General features: G+C 55.2%; 2 protein-coding genes across 5 annotated transcripts; one reads left to right on the top strand and one right to left on the bottom strand.

Moving 5' to 3' along the window:
- The first annotated feature begins 1,532 nt into the window (after window positions 1-1,532).
- On the top strand, window positions 1,533-4,488 carry LOC116653155 (olfactory receptor 9Q1-like). Its single transcript, XM_085533198.1, has one exon. The coding sequence runs from the start codon at window positions 3,529-3,531 to the stop codon at window positions 4,486-4,488; it is 960 nt and encodes a 319-aa protein (XP_085389324.1). The 5' UTR covers window positions 1,533-3,528.
- A 1,671-nt stretch (window positions 4,489-6,159) lies between these two features.
- LOC107316499 (hematopoietic lineage cell-specific protein) lies at window positions 6,160-17,521 on the bottom strand. 4 transcript variants are annotated; one of them, XM_032446304.2, is made up of 15 exons: window positions 17,391-17,521; window positions 15,423-15,506; window positions 14,641-14,714; window positions 14,415-14,544; window positions 13,487-13,597; window positions 12,915-12,969; window positions 11,311-11,421; window positions 11,060-11,170; window positions 10,714-10,769; window positions 10,146-10,215; window positions 9,802-9,935; window positions 9,321-9,425; window positions 8,663-8,960; window positions 7,962-8,033; window positions 6,160-7,594 (listed from the first exon to the last, which is right to left on the bottom strand). In XM_032446304.2, exons 2-15 carry the CDS (start codon window positions 15,504-15,506, stop codon window positions 7,458-7,460), a joined length of 1,548 nt encoding a protein of 515 aa, XP_032302195.2. In that variant the 5' UTR covers window positions 17,391-17,521; the 3' UTR covers window positions 6,160-7,457. The 4 variants fall into 4 exon arrangements, with proteins under 4 accessions (XP_032302195.2, XP_085389311.1, XP_085389312.1 ...); XM_085533186.1 differs by lacking the exons at window positions 6,160-7,594; window positions 7,962-8,033 and adding an exon at window positions 8,076-8,409 and having other exon boundaries at window positions 17,391-17,455; XM_085533185.1 differs by lacking the exons at window positions 6,160-7,594; window positions 7,962-8,033; window positions 9,802-9,935 and adding an exon at window positions 8,072-8,409 and having other exon boundaries at window positions 17,391-17,487.
- Between the last annotated feature and the right edge of the window lie 871 nt (window positions 17,522-18,392).

Genomic DNA, 18,392 nt, shown 5'->3' with positions numbered 1-18,392 from the left:
AGTGTCGGGTCCTGCATTTTGGACACTCTGGTCCTGTCCTGTGCCCACTTCAGGAGGTTAATTTTCTTAATGGGATCCCTTAAGGTCAGCGAGACCTTGACCTGCTTCCTTCTGCCATCACTTTGATAAGTCTCTACCAGTGGTTTTGCAAATACAGAAGTATATATGCAAGTATATCTAGAAGTGTATCTTGTGCCCTAAGTATAGTCTCAATAAATCAAACTGTCATGTTTGCTGCTAAACTACTGGTAAGCTTGTAACTCATAACTATATTCATTACTAACTCAAACTTTGTGTTATTGCTAAGTTTGATGCACTGATGAAACCAATCCATACCTGGATTTTACCATCTCTAATTGCCTTTCTGTTCCCTCTGCTGCTATTGTTAATTGGTGCTATGCCCTTAATATCTACAACATATATATTTGCTTCCTGCTATAGTCTATAATAATGTATCATCTGTATTAATTTCCACACATATTTACATTGTCAATCATGGCATACTTGCTGGTGGTGAGCCTTAATAAGTTCACATCTTTAGTAGATAAAGCTCCCATGTCCTCAAATATCACCACATCCTATGAAGCCCCGGGTTCAACCTCTTTGCACCCATGGGCCTGGTAACCCAGGCTCTGGTGTGTTTCTGCTGCAGGAGCAATTTTGCCTCTCCAAATTCCCTCCCTGCTGCCATCTTCCCATGTCCTGGATTTCCCACTTTGCATTTCCATGGTGCTATGCAGAACTGCTGCTTGTAGCAGGAGCCACTTCAAACTTAGGGCAGGCAGCACTCACCTGGTATGAGGCCAAATAACCCTCCTGCCTGGCCCTTCAGGAAGCAACAGGGCTCTGTTCCATGGCTCAACCCAGCACAACCAGTGCCTTAATCAAGTACAATCAGTGCATTAACCCAAGACAATCAGTGCATTAACCCAAGACAATCAGTGCATTAACCCAAGACAATCAGTGCTTTAACCCAGCACAACCAGTGCTTTAACCCAGCACAACCGGTGTCATTGGGTTATGCTGCAGGTGTGTGCAGGGTCAGCCCTGCCCATTGCTGCCCGTCTGCTGCACTGTCTGGTGTGACACCCCACACTGTGGTGAAGGAGGACATAAGCACTGCAGGTTCTTCACTTTTTGGTGAAGGCTGAGTGTAGTATCCATGCTTATCAGTTCATGAGATCAATCAGCTTCCAGCCCTCTCAACTGGTCCTTCCCTTGGCATGGGGTACATAGTGCACAGTCATCTGAGCTGCAGCCCAGGTGCACGAGAGCTGCTGAGGGCTGGGATGGGAGGACAGGACTAGAGAGGTCAGACTGGGCTGGACCAGAGCAGGGAATCGTGGGGAGCACTGTGCCGGGAGGGCTCAGTTTGGCAGGCTCAGGTCCCACTTGTGTGGACTGACAGGGGGAATGCATCTCTGCTCTGTGCTTTGCTATGGAGCAGTGCTGCCTCTGCCAGCCTCTCCCTCAGGACCTCGCAGAGTTAAAAGCTTCTCCTCTGCTCACAGACACAGAGGACTCCTCCCGGTGCAGGTAAGACACACTGGGCAGCATGTGGGGGCAGGGACAGTTTTTCCCTCTCACTCAGCACTGCAGATTTGCTGCTGGACTTGGATGTAAGGAGGGCAGAGCCCTGATTGCAGCAGGATGCTCATAGGGCTCTCACTCATGATGGGGTTCTCTCAGGGTCTTTCCCAGCATGCTGCATGGGGACCATGCCTGTGCTGGCACCAGGGCTCAGGGTGGCCCAGGCATTTGGGCAGGCTGTGGGAGCTGATGCTGCCTCCAGCAAAACCAACCAGTCCTCACTGGGAGAAATTCCTCCTGCGGTGCTGCCGGCTGCTCCAGTCCAACCATCAGACAGGGACTGACCACACCAAGGGCTTGGGATCCCACTCTCACATTCCTGGCTCTTCTCTTCTCACCTGAGTGCAAATGGGCCAGCAGAGCTTCAAGGGGAGAGCTGCATCTTCCTGCAGGAGCACGAGGTATCTGGGGTGGGAGCACAGCATGCCTGGCCTCCTGCAGAACAGAGGGTGGTACAATGCACCCCAAAACGCTAGGGCTATGGGAAGGGCAATGAAGTGAAGTGAGGCACCTTCCTTGGGAGGAGGGGAGATTTTCCAACCACATTTCCCCTTCTCTGTACAAAGGGTGTCTGGGGGTGAAGGGTTTAAATGTCACTGACTGCTGCATTGCTCCAGAGCACAGTGAAAAATTAGGGTCTGTCTTCCTATGATTGCACTGCATCCCTGTGCCTCCACACCCAGCACAGCCTCAGTTTTTCAGGACAGGGGGAGCCTCAAGGGCAGCTCTCCAGCCCTTTAGGAACATCATCATCCATCCTCAGCCTTCTTTTCCCCAGGCTGAACAGCCCCACGTCTCAGCCTTTCCTCACACAGGAGATACCCCAGGCCCTTCATCCTCTTTCTGGCCCCCCACAGGACTCCTTCCAGGAGATCCCCATCTTTTTGGAAATTATGGCTCATGGCCACCACGTTGGCCACCAGGACCCCCAGGTCTTTTAGCCTTTCTCCTAAACCTGTTTCTCCAGCAACCTCACACAGGACTGCTGTGTTGGGCCAGACACGTACATCAAGGGAGGCCAAAGCTCCCAGCTGGTGTCTGCAGGGCTCCTTGGCACTGACTGGTGCTGTGGGTAACAGCCCTAAATGCGTGTACCCAGCGAGTGGCACCTTCCCAGGTGTTTGCTGAGCGCTGTGGGCTGAGGGTTATGTCATGTGGACATCCTATGTGGACAGGGCCAGCGCAGCTCCACAGGGCAGTCAGCAAAATGCTTGGGTCAGGGTGACAGAAATCAGATGTATGGAAGAAAGTCAGGAGTCCCAGGCCCTGGAGAGCCCTGACAGCTCTCTGTGCCTGTGAGTTTACAAACATGGCATGGTGAGCCTCCCTCCGCTGAAACCTGGGGTGTTTGGTACTGGTTATTGTCAAGCAAAGCTCTCCAAAAAGGATGAGCAAGAGACAGGATAGAAAATAATAATAATAATAATAATAATAATAATAATAATAATAATAATAATAATAATAATAATAATAATAATAATCCCTTTTAGCTGGTGCAAAGTGATGGCTTGTCCCAGGCAGCTGGCAGAGAGCAGCCCTTGTGGCCATTGCATCTCGAGAAGGGTGTGACTTTGTGCAGGAAGCAGGGAAGGAGGCGATTACCAGAAGTGCAAATGGGAAGGAAAGAGAGACGTGCTGGGTGTTTGAGACAGTGGGTCTGATGGGCAGGAGGAGCCGGGATTTGTGAGTTAGTCTGGATGCAAACTGGCCATGGTTTCCTCAGTGTGACTCCTGCACTTGGATCTCCAGCACCAAACAGCACCTCCCTGAACAGTGAAATCGCACTGTCTGCGAAGTATCGTCATGGGAAGCCCTCAGTCACTGCAGAGGTAGGACCACAGCTATCCCAGCAGCGAAACCCATGCTCTGTAGTCACTGTTCAACCACTCCACCTCTTCCTGGTGCTCTTTTCTGCCTGTAGAACAAAACAGCTGCCCCATGGCTGGGGGGAACTGGACTCAGGTGACAGAGATCCTGCTGCTGGGCTTTCCCCAAGGCCAGCCCTTCCTCTTCCTCTTTTTCCTGGCCGCATACCTGGTCACGCTGCTGGGGAACGCTGCAATACTCTCCCTCGTGCTCCTGGACTCCCGTCTCCGCAGTCCCATGTATTTCTTCCTCAGCCACCTCTCCTTCTTGGACATCTGCTACTCAACGGTGACTGTGCCCAAGGTCCTGGCCAACAGCCTCAGCCCACGGGCAGCCATCTCCTACCGTGGCTGCCTGGCACAGACCTTCTTCCTGATGAGCTGCGCGGGGTCTGAGTGCGCTCTGCTGGCCGTCATGGCCTACGACCGCTACGTCGCCATCGTGCACCCCCTGCACTATGCACAAGCCATGCGCCGGGCTGCACGTTGGGCCATGGCTGTGGGCTGCTGGCTGTGGGGTGTGCTGGACTCAGTGGTGCACACAGTGCTGGCCTCCCGGCTGTCCTTCTGCGGGGCCGTCCATCTGCAGCACCTCTTCTGTGACAGCCCCCCACTGCTGAGGGCCGCCTGCGGCAACACGCGGCCCACTGAGGTGGCCCTGCACGCAGCCAGCGTCTTTATGGGCTTCGGCCCCTTCCTGCTGGTGGTCGGTTCCTACCTACGCATCCTGGCGGCTGTGCTGGCCATGCCCGCGGCCGCCAGCCGACACAAGGCGTTCTCCACATGCTCTGCCCATCTGCTGGTGGTCTCGCTCTTCTTTGTGACGGCCAACCTCAACTACAACCGGCTGGGTACCGACAGCTCGCTGCTGGCCGACTCGGTGGTGTCAGCGCTGTTCTGCATCGTCACCCCCGTGCTGAACCCCCTCATCTACAGCCTCCGCAACCAAGAGGTGCGGGCGGCCCTGTGGAGGGTCCTGGGTGGGCGGTGGGGCTCCTGGGGCTGTGGGGCTGATGTGGGACCCCTCCAGTGAGAGGGAGAATCGTGGGGCCATAGAATGGCTGGAGGGGACATTAAAGACTCTCCAGTTCCACCCCTACTGAGGGCTGGGTGCTCCCCACCAGCTCAGGCTGCCCAATGGCCCCATCCACAGCCTCGGGCACCTCCCCATCCCTGCAGGCATTCAAGACCAGGCTGGATGTGGCTCTGGGCAGCCTGGGCTGCTGGTTGGTGACCCTGCACACAGCAGGGGGTTGAAACGAGATCATCATTGTGGTCCTTTTCAACCCAGGCCATTCTATCATTCTTTGATTACATGATTTAACATTTACAAAGGTTTCCATACAGTTCTTCAAGTCATCTACCGAGTCCCAAACAAATGCCTACGTCAGCACAATCTGCTTTCTTAGTCTCACTTCTCAGTTCAGCTTTGGAAGTTTATCTCCAGGTCTCCGGGTCTTGCACTCTGCTTCTTATGGTTCCATTCTCCAAAAAACACGAGTTGTTCCATTAAAGGACTTCACATCAGACTTCACAATAAGCATTTCCTTAACTAAAAATCCCCTGTCTCTCTGTCTATGTATACAGGCACACCTGTAAAAGCTCACCCTTCATCCTTTGTCTCTCTGCCTTCCTACCAGTTAGCTGGACTTGTTTTTAGACCAGCCATGGAAGGGGATACAAATGGGATGGAGCTGAGAACCTTTGCTTCAGCTCACTCAGCAGCAATGCAAACCACACAATCCCATGACTTAATTCAAAGAAGAAAATGCTTATTTTATTAAGCAGTGATGTGACACCCACTGCTCTGGGCAGTGATGCCAGGGTCTCTCAGCCCTCTGAGTAAAGAATTTCCTCCTAACGTCTAACCTAAACCTCACCTCTGTTAGCTTAAATCCATTCCTCCTGTCCTGTCACTGTGAGACCAGCCCCCTCCTACTAAGTAACCCCTCCAAGCAATGAGGGCTGCAGTGAAGTCTCCCTGCAGCCTTCTTTCCTCCAGCCTGAACATCCCCTTTACTCACAGCCATTCAAGGCCAGGCTGGATGGGGCTGTGAGCAGCCTGGTTCTGGTGGGAGTTGTCCCTGCCTACAGCAGAGGGCTGGAATGAAGTGACAGTTCCCTTCCAGCCCAAACTGATCAGATTCTATGACTGCATGCTGAGCTCAGCCCAGGACCCACTGCAGTCACATTGCTACAGGAGGATGCTGTAATTGGCAATTCCCTGGGGGACCAGACATGGGCTGCACTCAGCAGGGCTGGGAGCGGTGCTTGGGGCTGACCAGAGCACCCAGCCGTGGGCTTGGCACCAGCACAGTGTGCAAAACTCAGCCCTAGCAGAAGTTCCACAGGCACAGCCTGCTGCTGCAGGTCAGCACTGCACTGAGATGAGCTCCCACAGCTCCTTGCAGGAGCTTTGGTCCTGGGGGTGTAGCTGGCACTGACTTGCACACCACTTGCACACCAACAGCTCCCTCCTGCAGCAGCTGCGAGCATCCAGCTCAGAGCTGCTTTAGATGAGGGCTGGTTTGCTTTGGGTTGTCATCTGAATGTTGCTTTAAAGCACTGCAAATTAAAAAATGCTGTGTTCAGTTTCTCTGGTCCCGCTGGCCTCACGCTCTGCTTTTTCATCCTGCCTGCAGAAACAAGAGCCCTCTTTGCTGTGCACTGTGTGCCATCACAAAATAAGGGGTCATGGCCATGATCAGTTCAGAACAGAAGAGTTTATTGCTTGAGCTACAGGGGGGAGCAGAGTGTGGCACAGAGATGGTGCTGCCGTGAGCTCTGACCAAACCAGGCTGCTGAAGGTTTGGTAGACCTCAAAGTGATGCAACCGACCCACGCCAGGGAATCAGGATGTGGCCAACAGCACAAGCAGTGGGAATCCTTTGGGTAAGGGAACCTCACCCAGAGTGAACAATTCACTCCTTTCTTTATTAATTCCTACTGACAGGTGAGCTAATTAGCTGCAGGTAACTATTTCTGCAGTGGGACTAGGTGGGCTGACTTCAGCGCACCGAGGATGACCAAGCACCTGTGTGTGAGCACTTACAGTCCTTAACAGCACTGATGGGGCCCTTGGAAATATTGCCAACAGAACTGCTGGTCCCTCTGCTGGATGGAAGGGATGTTCCCCACAGAGCACTCCCCTTTGAGCCCCCTGGGTGGTGACCCGAGTGAAGCTGTTTGCTTTTTTCCTCTTGCTCCAAGACACATTGGACCATCCTGCAGGTGGGAGCCCATCCCAGGAAACAGGCACTTTCAGCCTTCACAGCTCCTGCCACCAACACCCTCATGGGGGAGGGCCACAGCCCAGGGCATCACCTCTTATTCTCCAGCTGCAAGTGCTGGACTGAGTCCTCTGCGTAGAACCACAGGACCAGTGAGGTTGGAAAAGACCTCTGAGATCCCCAGTCCAACCCCAGCCCATCCCACTGCCCACGTCCCCAAGTGCCCCATCCCTGTGCTCACCCAACACCCCCAGGGATGGGGACTCCCCCCTGCCCTGGGCAGCTGTGCAGTGCTGACCGCTCTTTGGAGCACAGCTTGGTCCCCATCTCCACCCTGACCCTCCCAGCGCACCGTCAGCCCATCCCCTCTCATCCTATTGCTGTTCCCTGGAATAAAGGTCTGACCAATGGGGGTGACAAAGGGCACTCCTTCCTGCCCTGACCACATCACGGTTGGTGTTCCTTGCCTGAGAAGTGCCCTGCTGGAACAGAAATGAACACAGTTCTCCTGCACCTGCTGTGGTTGATGCATGGGATGACCCAGACAGAAAAGACATCGCATATCACACCCATAAGTTCTGGAACCATCCCACCTTTCTCAATGGGATGGGAATCAGAACCCACCCTGGACATTTTCTCCCACACTGCTGGTTTATTCACGGCTATTCCTCGCATGCAGCCATGCCAAGCTGAGTCAGATTAAGCTAATAATGCATGAAGGACTGAAGCGGAGAGAGACGAAGGTTTGGGAGGAGGCAGTTGGACCCTGACCTCACTGCAGGAGCTTCACGTAGTTTGCTGGGAAGAGCCCCACTTTGCCATGGCACTGCCCTCTCCACCAGCCTTCATCCACCATCTCGATGTGTGTGATGGTGTCATTGGGATCAAAGGAAATCTCATCATCTCCATCTGCAGGGATTGATCAGAGAAGATGGTGGCCATGCAAAGGTAACGTTGGGTTGGACTGGTTTACACCCCTCCCCTCCTTCTCCCCATGCAGGCTGATGAGTCACAGAGCTTATCTCACCCAACCTCCATCCCTGCAACCAGCATGAACAGAGCGGAGCAAGGAGAGGAACCTCTCAGGTGAACAATGAAACAGCCATGTCCCAAAGCAAGCTCTTCTTCTACTTTCCATGAGGAAGACATTTAACCAACCGAGCCCAAACCTTTCCACCACAGCTGGTGTGAGCCACCATCTCCCATTCCCTGCTGAGCTCCCAGGGCCCCCATGCTGGGGTGACCACCTTTCACACTGCCTGCATAGCAAACTCACCTCCTTGGTAATCATAGAGGGCCACTGCACAGATCCCAGGGCTCTCCACCTCGTAAATGCTGTCCATTCCCCCTGCAGAACACAGGACATGTAGATGAGACAGAGGCTGAAGGCAGCCACAGAGATCTGTTTGGTGCCCATCCGTCCATCCTGCAGCGAGCCACATCCAACCCCTGATGGCACAGAGCAGCGCACCGCGGCTCAGCACACAGCATGCATTGCTTCTATGGCTGGGAGGAGGGAGCAGCAGTCCTGGTGCTCTGTGATCCTCCTTCAGACAAAGCCTGGACAGAACTCCAGCTCCTCCCTCCCACCAAGTAAAGCGGCAATGGAAACAGCAGCAGCCACTCGTGCAGTTTGCTCACATACTCCCCACTCCCCTGGCATCGTGGAGGCACCAGCAGCTCAGATTCAGAGAACTGTGAGCTGTGAACTATCAGAGCCAGCCCTGCAGCCCCTCAAAGGAAACACTGCATCAGGTGCAGCCCTCCTGCCCTCACCTTCAGCAGACACCCACTGCCCAACCCTGCACCCCACAGCTCTGATTCACACCTCAGAGCAGGGTGAGGGGCTGGGATGCAGCCAGGTCCCAGCCAACATGGGCTGCTGACATGACAACAGGACTTCAGGACACCAAGCCCCTCTCTGTCCATCCATCCCATGATGCAAACAGACACCGAGGCTCTTTCCCTCACACTCACCCCTGCAGGTCTGGCTCTGGCTGGGCTCCTCGGGCATGATCTCATCATAGTCCCCCCCTTCATCCTCCTCTCCCAGGCTGTAGGTGGCACCCGGCTGTCCCACTGGTACCGGCAGCTCCTTGTAGCCAGCGCCTGCACTGACGCTGTCGCAGTAGTCGGAGTGCTCCAGCAGCTCCTCGTAGTCTCCACCAACATCAAAAGTCTCGCTGTAGATGGGCTGCTCCTCCTCCTCGGTCAGATTTGCTTGTCTTGGGGGCAACACAGGTGCTGCCTCCTCCTCCTCCTCTCCTTTCTCCTCCTGCAACGGAGTGAGAAAACAACAGGAAAGTCACCTGCAAAGCACCCACTGCAGGCAGCTCCTCATTGCACAGCACCCAACCAGGGTCACCCGCACCACCACATGCATCCACAGCACCAAAGAGCATCATCCACACCCAGAGCTCAGCCATCAGCTCAGGGCAGACTCTCATGGCTCACGTATCCAAGTCTATCTCACACCATACAGCCTGCTGTACTGCTGCAGCAGTGACCAACCCCCCCAGCCCACCCTGAGCAGCTCAAGGTGCAGTGCAGCCATGTCCCACCACCACCCCAGTGTTTCCCCCTCCTCTCCCTGCAGGACTGTGGGGTGCAGCCCCTCCATCCCCTCTCTCAGCACCTGCTTTCCTCTTGGTGTGGGCTCCTGCTCAGCTCTCTCAGGGACCCTTGCTGGCACAGGGGCAGGAGGTGGCTCCGTGCGGTCAATCTCTCTTTGTGGGATTTCCTGTGGAGGAAAGTTGCCAGAGCCCTTCAGTCCCTTTCAGCCACATCCATCCCCATCAGAGCAACTCTCAGATGATTCTCCTGCTGAAATCTGTTCCACGTGCCACAAACCATCAGATGGACACCAGTGGGTCTGCAGAACAGTCTACTGTGCTGGTCCTGGAGGTATGAGTTGGTGATGGCCACAGGGAGATGGTGGCCATGGGGAGAGTGTGGCCACAAGGAGGTGGTGGCCATCGGGAGATGGTGGCCATAGAGAGCTGGTGGCCACAGGGAGGTAATGGCCACAAGATGGGGGCCATGGGGAGGTGGTGGCCATAGGAAGATGATGGCCATGGGGAGATGATGGCCATGGGGAGGTGGTGACCATGGCTCACCTTCCGCCTTGCTGCATGGCCCTCCCGCGCCTGCCGCCTGGCCCGCTCCTCTTCTACCTGCCTCCTGCTCTCCTCTTCTGCCAACTTAGCCATGTTCTCAAACCGTGACCGCAGGCTGCTGGCACCACTGGAGGCTGATGCATGGAAGATACTGTTGATGAAGACTGCCCAGTGGCTCCTTCCCCCACCCCAAGTACCAGAGGAAACCCATCCCTCCACAGCCCCCAAAGGAACCTCCTTGCAGCCGCCTTCCTCAGCCCCCAGCACTGCCCAGTGCCTGTGATGTGTTGCCACCAGGGGACATGGGTCCCAGTGAGCCCTGGGTGGGTACACACTTCTCTCACCTGCCTCCACTGGTTGTGTTTTTTCATATCTGGAGGTTGGACCTTCCATCTCATCGAAGCCAGCAGCACTCTGCAAGGGGAAGGGAGCCGAGCATTCAGTGTGTTAGGCTGAGATCACCCCAGAGGTTTGGCCGCAAGCTTTGCTCTCAGCGGTGCCTGTCTTCATCAGTAGGAATGCCACAGCCCAGAGGGGACGGAGTGCCTCCCTGCTCTGGGGGATGTCTGCTGCCCTCAGCCAAAGGCCATGGCTGTGCCTGCAGAGGGGTCAGCATCTGATCCCAGGGGGCAGCAATAGGATGAGGGGGGATGGGCTGACGGTGCTGTGAGGGTCAGGGTGGAGATGGGGACCAAGCTGTGCTCCAAAGAGCGGCCAGCACTGCACAGCTGCCCAGGGCAGGGGGGAGTCCCCATCCCTGGGGGTGTTGGGTGAGCACAGGGATGGGGCACTGGGGGACGTGGGCAGTGGGCACAGTGGGATGGGGTGGGGTTGGGGATCTCTGAGCTCTTTTCCAACCTCAATAAGGTTATAGAATAGCTCAGTGATTCTAAGAGCACTGATCAGACTCACCTTATCCACCCTGTCCTTCTGGACCCCATAGCGGCCTCCAAACCCCCTGGCATAGTCTGTATGGAAAATCAGAAACCAGTTTATATTCTAGAATACTACATGGGTCACTCCAAAAGTAATATGTCCAATTTATTTACATGAAAACTACAACAGACACAAAGAGCCTGACCCAGGGACATGTACCTACGTCCCCCATCAATCTGCTATTCCACACTCCAAGCCCTGCTCTGGCCAAGCTCACCCATTGCTTTGGGGCTCATGATGCCCCCCCAGCTGCCCACACACCCACATTATGCTGCATTTGGGTTTTGGCAGCGTGAACCATCAGCTCTGCACCCATCTGTACCTGTTTGGGACGCATGGGGCTGCACGTCCTCCTGGTGGTCCCAGCCCAGAGCACTCTTATCCTGGCGATCTCTCTGGACTCCAAACTTCCCACCGAATCCCACTGAATAATCTTCAGCCACGGGGATCCCAATTGTGGCATAGGGGGGAACAGGGAACAGAGAAGAGAAGTATCAGCGTAGTAAGCTTGGGGCTGTAATGCCCACTGTAGTGGCCCTATAGGCTGCTCTGGGCTTAGGGAGGGGAGGTCACCTTTCTGTGAGTCGTGCTTCTCTGTCTGGCTCTTGTAGTCAAACCCCACAGCTGCTTTGTCCACTTTGTCCCTCTCCACACCGTAACGGCCACCAAAACCCTTGGAGTAATCTGAGGGGGTGTGCAGTGAGGTGCTGGGGAGCTGCAGGGAGGGGGAGAGCAGCGGGGGTGGGGGAATGGCAGCAGGGACTGGGAATGGCAGCAGAGATGGAGGAGGAATAGCAGTGGGGATGGGGAAATGGCACCAGGGAAGGAGAACAACAGAGCAGGGGTTGGAGGGCTGGGAGCACCCCAGGGGCCATTGAGGATGAGGATCTGGGGGAACGAGGGCATGAGCAAAGTGACTGATGGCAGCAGGAGGTGGAGGGTGATGAACAGGGGGGACATGGCATGGGGTGAGGACTTGGGGTCACAGAACATATGGCAAACAGTCATGGATGGCTGGCATTTGCCACAGTGGAACCTCGGATCCCAGATGGAAACCACCAACCGTGGGAGCTCAGCAAAAGCTGAAAAGTACATTTCTGGATACGTGCTCCCTCCACCTCTGTGTCATTGGGGTGGAGGCGCAGCACTCCCTCCTTACACCTCCACTCCCTACATCCCCACAAAGCACCCCGTGGTAACCGCTGTCTCTCTGTTGTTACCCTCCAAACATCGCCCCATTTTTGGCCACCATCCTCCAAAATCTCAGCCCTGTCCTATCCTCCCTTCATAGCCCCCGTCACCAAATCCCACCTTAAATGGGGAGTGCATCACAAACAAACACTCCATGTGCTGCGTTCAGCAGGTAGAGCTTTTCCAGCTGATACCTCAGCACTAAAGATTCCAGTACAGGAACATCATCACAGGGACCAGCACACAGACCAGCAGGGGTGTGTGTGTCTACTGCAACTTCTTTCCTTATCTCTCACATCCTTATTTTGCTCCGAGGTATTTCTATGCTTCCACACAGCCTGTAGTCCCGTGTCTACAATTAACTTCCTATGCAGTAACGTGCTCTGGTGTCACGGCTGCCTCTGACTCTTCACACTTCTTTCCCCAGCAGTGATGTTCTCCTCATGTTGGCCTCAAGCACTATGAGGTTCTTTGCCCTCTGTCCTTCCTTTGGCTGCAGAATACTTCACCTTTGGCTTCAGCTCTTGAGGTGTTCCCTGTGAATGCAGCTGCTCCTCTGCACACCTCTAAGTTTGCCTCAGTGACCCCCAGAGTTCTGCACAGGTTTGGATGCTGTAGAGCCTTTTGTTGCCATATCCGTTGCTGTGCTTTTTTCTTATATATCTTTGTGTGTGTGTGTATAATCACTTCTCATTGCATTCTGCACACAGCAGTTCCTCAGAGGGACTTTTAAAGCACCAGGAGCACCACTCCCCCATCAGCACATTGGGGTTGGGGGGTCCTCTCTGCTCAGCCAGGAGTTTCCAGGAAAGCAAAAGAGAGCAGTGATAGGGCTGGACAGAGCATGGCAGGGCAGCAGGGTGAGCAATGGGATTCTGCACCGAGTGGGAGAGCTGGGATAACAGGGCTGTAAGCAGCAGCCAGCTGGATGACAGGAGCAGGAGGGCACTGCAGAGCACTGAGGTCCAGGTGTGCCATGGACTTGCCTTTCTGGGATGAGTGCTTCTCCACTTCTCCCTTGTATTCAAACCCCAGCGCTGACTGGAACACAAAGGGAGGAATGGTGTTGTGCGGGGGCCGGGTCCCACCAGCAGCGGGGTCTGAGTCCAGGGATGGAGGGCAGCATGCCATGCACGCACATAGAAAGCACCTGGGCAGGGCCTGACTCCAGGGACGGAGGGCATTATGCCATGCATGCACGTAGCAAAGCACTTGGGCAGGATCTGACAGGGAGATGTGTGGGATGGAGGGCACTGTGCCACACACACACATTGCAAAGCACTTGGGCAGTGACACTGCAGGTCCCACAGCAGCAGTAGCAGGGATGCAAACACAGCACTGCATGCAGAGCACAGCGCATAGACGTGGGTGCAGAGCTCGTGGCCACCTGCATGCTGCAAGCTGCAAGCTATCAGCTCCCGCCCTGCACACGGGAGGTGAGCTGCACATTGCAGCGTGGTGCACAGCACTCCGAGCCCTGCATGCATCAAGACATTGAAAACTGCATGGACAGCCCCAGTGCAGCACAGGCATCCCTCTGCTGCTCCGCTGAGCGCACCTTGTCGGCTCGGTCCCGCTGCACGCCGTACTTCCCCCCGAAGCCCTGAGCTGCATCAGTCTGCGAGGAATGCTTCCCAACAGCGGCCACGTACTCATGGCCCACAGCGCACTGGGGAGGGAGGAGGCACAGTGTGAGCTCAGAGCAGAGCAGTGCCCGTCTGACCCACTGCTCTGCTGCCAGGAGGAGTGTGGGGTGACCTGAGGGTCCTGACTGATCAGTGATTGACCATCTATCGACCAGTGGTCGGCTATGAGCCAGCAGTGTGCCCTGGTGGCCCAGGAGGCCAGTGGGACCCTGGTGCACCATACAGAGTGTAGCCAGAAGGGCAGGGAGGTGCACCTCCCCTCTGTTCTGCACCAGGGGGGGGCACAGCTGCAGCACTGCACTCAGTGTGGGCCTCCCCAGCTCAGGGCAGAATGGGAACTGCTGGAAGAGCCTGACAGAGGGTGCAGAGATGAGGGGACCCGGAGCATCTCCTGACAGGGGTGGGCTGAGAGCCCCAGGGCTGTGCACCTGGAGGAGAGGAGAGAGGGGATGTGAGCAGTGCGGATGGATATCTGATGGGCAGGGGGAGGGCTCTGTTTGGTGGTGCCCAGCGCCAGGTTGAGTGCAGTGGGCACAGAATGGAGCCCAGGGAGATCTGCCTGATGTGCTGCGAGGGTGGTGGGTTGTTATTCACTGCTTCTCCAAACCCAAAAGGGAGGCACTGACTGAGCTGTTGGCACAGAGTTCTGTTCTGCTGAGGGAAATGTTGCAAGGACTCAGCAGGGACAAATTACATGGATGGGTTCAAGCACATTTTGAAGAGAGTCTGTGGGCTGAGTGGTGTGTTCGGCACAGCCCCCCCCTTCAGGGCCAGGGCAAAAAACAGGGACAGAAAATGAACATTTCCAAGGAGCTCAGGGGAGACCCCCAGTTCCGTCACCTTGTCCATTCGGTCCCGCTCTGTCCCAAATTTGCCCCCGTAGCCATACGAGGCCTTCGGGCCACTCTCCAGCTCCTTCTTCTTGATGACCTCGTGCTCCTCGGACACTCTGCTCCTCAGCTGATGGATGCTGCGGGCCGGAGAGCATCGCTGCGCTGCGGGGCTCTGCAGCCCCGACCCCTCCTGGCCATGCCCACCCAAACCACCCCCCACCCCCCGCACTCACTCGATGTGCTCGGCCCGCCCGGAGCCCGCGATGCTCTTGGCCCCCCATCGCTGCTCCTTCTCGGAGATGTCGTTCTGCGGAGCGAACCGCCCCCGTCAGCACCGCCCGGAGCCCGGAGAGCCCCGACGGCCCCGCGGGGGTGGGAGGAGGGGAGTGGGGGCGGGCCGATGGGGCTGCACCCCCCTATACATCGCTGCATGTAGGGAGCGAGGTCTTCTCGCTGAGGGTGGTGATGCTCAGAGAGGTGATGGAGCCCCTGATGGAGTTGTGGGTGCCCCTGCTCACCGCAGAGAGTGGGAACAAACCACTCTGTGATCCTATGAACATCCCTTCCAGCCCAACCCATTCCACAGTCCTACTAAGGCCCTCTCCAATTCGGATCATCCTATAGTTCTTAGATGGTCTCTTCCAACCAAAACCATTCTGTGATCTTATAAAGGTCCCTCCCAACTCAGACAACTCCACCGTCCTATAAAAGTCTCTAACTCAAACCATTCTACAGTTCTAAGGAGGTTCGCTCCAACTCAACCCATTCTATTCTTCTGTGAAGGTCACTTCCAAATCCAACCCAAACCATTCTGTGATCCTATGAAGGTCCCATCCAACCCAAACCATTCTGTGATCCTATGAAGGTCCCCTCCAACCCAAACCATTCTATAGTCCTAAGAAGGCCCCTTTCAACACAAACCATTCTTTGGTTCCACAAACTCTCCCCTAATGCAAAACTAAAAACACCCCCGTGCCAAACAGAAGATCCCAGCCCCTCCGTGCTGAGCACTCACCACAAAGTCGGGGTCGGTGTCCCAGTCATCACTCTGTGCCTCCACCTTCACCGACACGTCGTGGCCCACCACCGCCTTCCACATCTGTGGGGCAGAATGTGGCATCACCGGGACTGCGGGGGCACTGGGGGTGGGGCAGGGCCACAGTGAGGTGAGTCATCTGGTCCCACAGCCCCCAGTGAACAGAGACACCAGCACATAGATCAGGTGCTCAAAGGCCCTCCAGCCTAACAATGATGCCATCGTAGCAGCTGTGTAACAGTGGGTCACCTGCACTGGTGCAGGTTTGTACATTGGTGGCACATGGGCTCTCATTCATCCCTGGTGAAATGTGCCTATGTTGAAAAGCAGCGCTTTGTAGCTGAAAAATTGCTCTCTCAAACAGCATTTCTGTGCTCCTTGCCTCTGCTCCGAGATAAACAGGCATTACTTTCGGAGCAAAGCACAGGAGCCTGGAGGGGGCAATAGGCCCATGGGGAGGAAGTTATAAAACAAAAATAGCGTGAAATCTCGAGCTCCTGCATTTCACTTTCAGGATGACTCTGAAAAAAGACAAAAAAGTCCCTCCCAGGCAGAGCTGCGCCTGCAGAGCAGCGGAAGGAAGTCCGGTTGCACGGGGCAGGCAATGCGGGGCTGCTCTTCCCATGGCCCAAAGCAGCTTTGCAATGGGGCAGAGAGAAGAGCTGTAGTGCTGTGCCCCACACTGCTATAAACATCACCTCAACCGGGGGAAACCTGACAGGAGGGACAGGGTGGGCTTTGTAGGGACCCTCAATTCACACGTGTTGATGCAGTGTGCACAGGGCAGCTGCTCCCAGCGCAAGGTGTTGGTGCTGGGCTGGGAAACGCCGTCCCAGCAGCATGTGAACCCCCAGCACTGCTCATTGCACAGAGTGAATGAGGGGCTGGGGAGGAGGGAACAGAAAGCACAGAGCAGGGATGGAGGTTGTGGTTGAAAGGAGCCAGGCAGAAAGCAGAGGATGGAGGAGAGGGAGATTTACTGCAAGGATTTGACCCTCAGGAGTTAAAATAATAACAGCGCTGATGGTAGTAGTGGTAATAATGGAAGTGCATCCCTCCTCTGTGCTGCTGAGCTCAGCAGTAACTCCATTGCAGATCACAGCCAATAAATCACCCCAGCACCACTGCCCAGAGCTGTGGGTGCCCCATCCCTGCAGGAGCCCATGGCTGTGGATGGGGCTCTGGGCAGCCCAAGCCTGGGGGGATACTCAGCCCAAGACGGAGGGGTTGGAACACGTTGTGTTTAAGGTCCCCCTTCCAACCAAAGGCATCCTTTGATTCAATGCTTCTGTGATGATGGCGAGCAGAGGAAGCAGGAAGGTGGGTGTGGATGATGCAGAACAACCCAGAAGCACCTTCCATCTCTTCTTTCCATCCTCACCTTTTACCATCTCTCACTCTAAACACTTCTATGGCCCATTTGTGTGCACAGCAGCAGCAACAACCCGGCACAGGGCTTCCAGCCAAGGCAGCCATTGAGCAGCCGCTCCAACTCCAACCTGGAGCTCTGGGGTCTGACTGCTGCTCCAGGTGACTCCTGACCACCTCCTCCCCTGCACCTCCCACCATACAGCCTGGGCACTGTAACAAACCACAGCCGTAACCATGGCCATGGGGATCAGTCCTGTCCTTCCCCCATCATCATCCTTCCCCCCTTCCTTCGGTTGGACTGGATGATCTTGGAGATTCCATCCTTGGTGATTCTGTGATTCCCCCAGAGCAAATGGTCATTGCAAGAGCTGCTCCCATCGTTCCCCCAGAGCAGATGGTCAACACGTGAGAATAACAGTTCTTTAGAGCTTCAAATACCAAAAGGACGATGATCCCAGAACCAAGTGAGCAGTAAATGCTGAGCACCACCAACCCCTGCCCAGGAAGCAGCTCTTTGCCCACCAAAGCACTTCTGCCATTGCGCCCCCCACCCCCAGGGCCCCCCGCTATCCTCACCGTGCCCCACCGCCAGCTCCTGCTGATGGGTTCACCGTCCTTGGCCCAGCACTGCAGCTCACAGCGGCCTCAGGGCTGCACCGGGTTCCTGTTTTCTGCACTTCCTCCCCCAGCCCCCAACATCGCGGTTCCCTCCGCTCCGATGAGGGGAACGCGCTGCACAAAGAGCTCCACGTGTGGGTAGGGCTCAGTGGGGCACGATGGCATTGACTGTGCCCAAACCAATGGTGGTTCCAGCTGGGCTCCCGCCAGGAAGGGCATGAAGCCCCACAGCCAACGACTGCAAAGATCCCACAAAAGAAAGCTGCAATGCATGGCTGCAGCGATGGTGCAATGCTGGGCTCAGCACTGTAAACTGCAATTAGAAACCCACGTACATCCATATGTACACATGTATTTGTATATAGACATGGATGTCTATATACATACATACATATGTCTATATACATATATCCATATATACATATATATGGATATATAATCTATAGAAAGTAAATAGTCTGAGGTAGGAATAGGGAAAGGACGCAGCTGAAGAGCCCTAAGCACGTTCAGACCAAGCTCTGCCTTTGCTGCTCGCTGCTGGGAATGCCCAGTTTCAGAACAGGCACAAACCACTTCTGCACCAAACAGACCTTCTGAAACCAAGACGACTTCCTTTCTGAATGAGGCCCTGAATTTGAGTCCTCTGCAGAAAACGGGCTTTAAGGAAACACTCACTACCTGCAGTTCTTGTGCTTATTAAATGCAGCGGGGCCATTACTCTTACAGCACCCTATAATTAACTTCCACTCCAATGGCATTGTCAGATTACAGTAGTGAATATGAAGTGATGCCTTTGGCTATAAAAGACAAGAGGATGGTGCTGTATGTCCCACCCCAGGCATCTCCAGCATATGGGCACCAACCACACCTTCCCAGATGGGCCATACAAACCCATCCCAGTGCAGAGCTGGGTTACATCCACCTGAGAATAAATAAAAGCAAACCCTGACAAACTTTTGG

This window comes from Coturnix japonica, unplaced genomic scaffold, assembly GCF_054131305.1.
Source record: "Coturnix japonica strain WE unplaced genomic scaffold, WE-NBRP24 Scf055, whole genome shotgun sequence".
Classification (NCBI taxonomy): Eukaryota; Metazoa; Chordata; class Aves; order Galliformes; family Phasianidae; genus Coturnix; species Coturnix japonica.
The sequence above is the reverse complement of the archived record's forward strand: the minus strand, read 5'-3'. Positions and strand labels throughout refer to the sequence as shown.

Coding starts and splice junctions, on each gene's coding strand:
- LOC116653155 (XM_085533198.1), top strand. CDS start 3,529: ATGGCTGGGGGGAACTGGACTCAGGTGACAGAGATCCTGCTGCTGGGC.
- LOC107316499 (XM_085533186.1), bottom strand. CDS start 15,506: ATGTGGAAGGCGGTGGTGGGCCACGACGTGTCGGTGAAGGTGGAGGCA. Junction 14,545..14,640: donor GGGCGGGCCGAGCACATCGA/GTGAGTGCGGGG, acceptor TCCGGCCCGCAG/CATCCATCAGCTGAGGAGCA. Junction 8,410..8,662: donor CCAGAGCCAGACCTGCAGGG/GTGAGTGTGAGG, acceptor GAGGGGCTGCAG/GGCTGGCTCTGATAGTTCAC.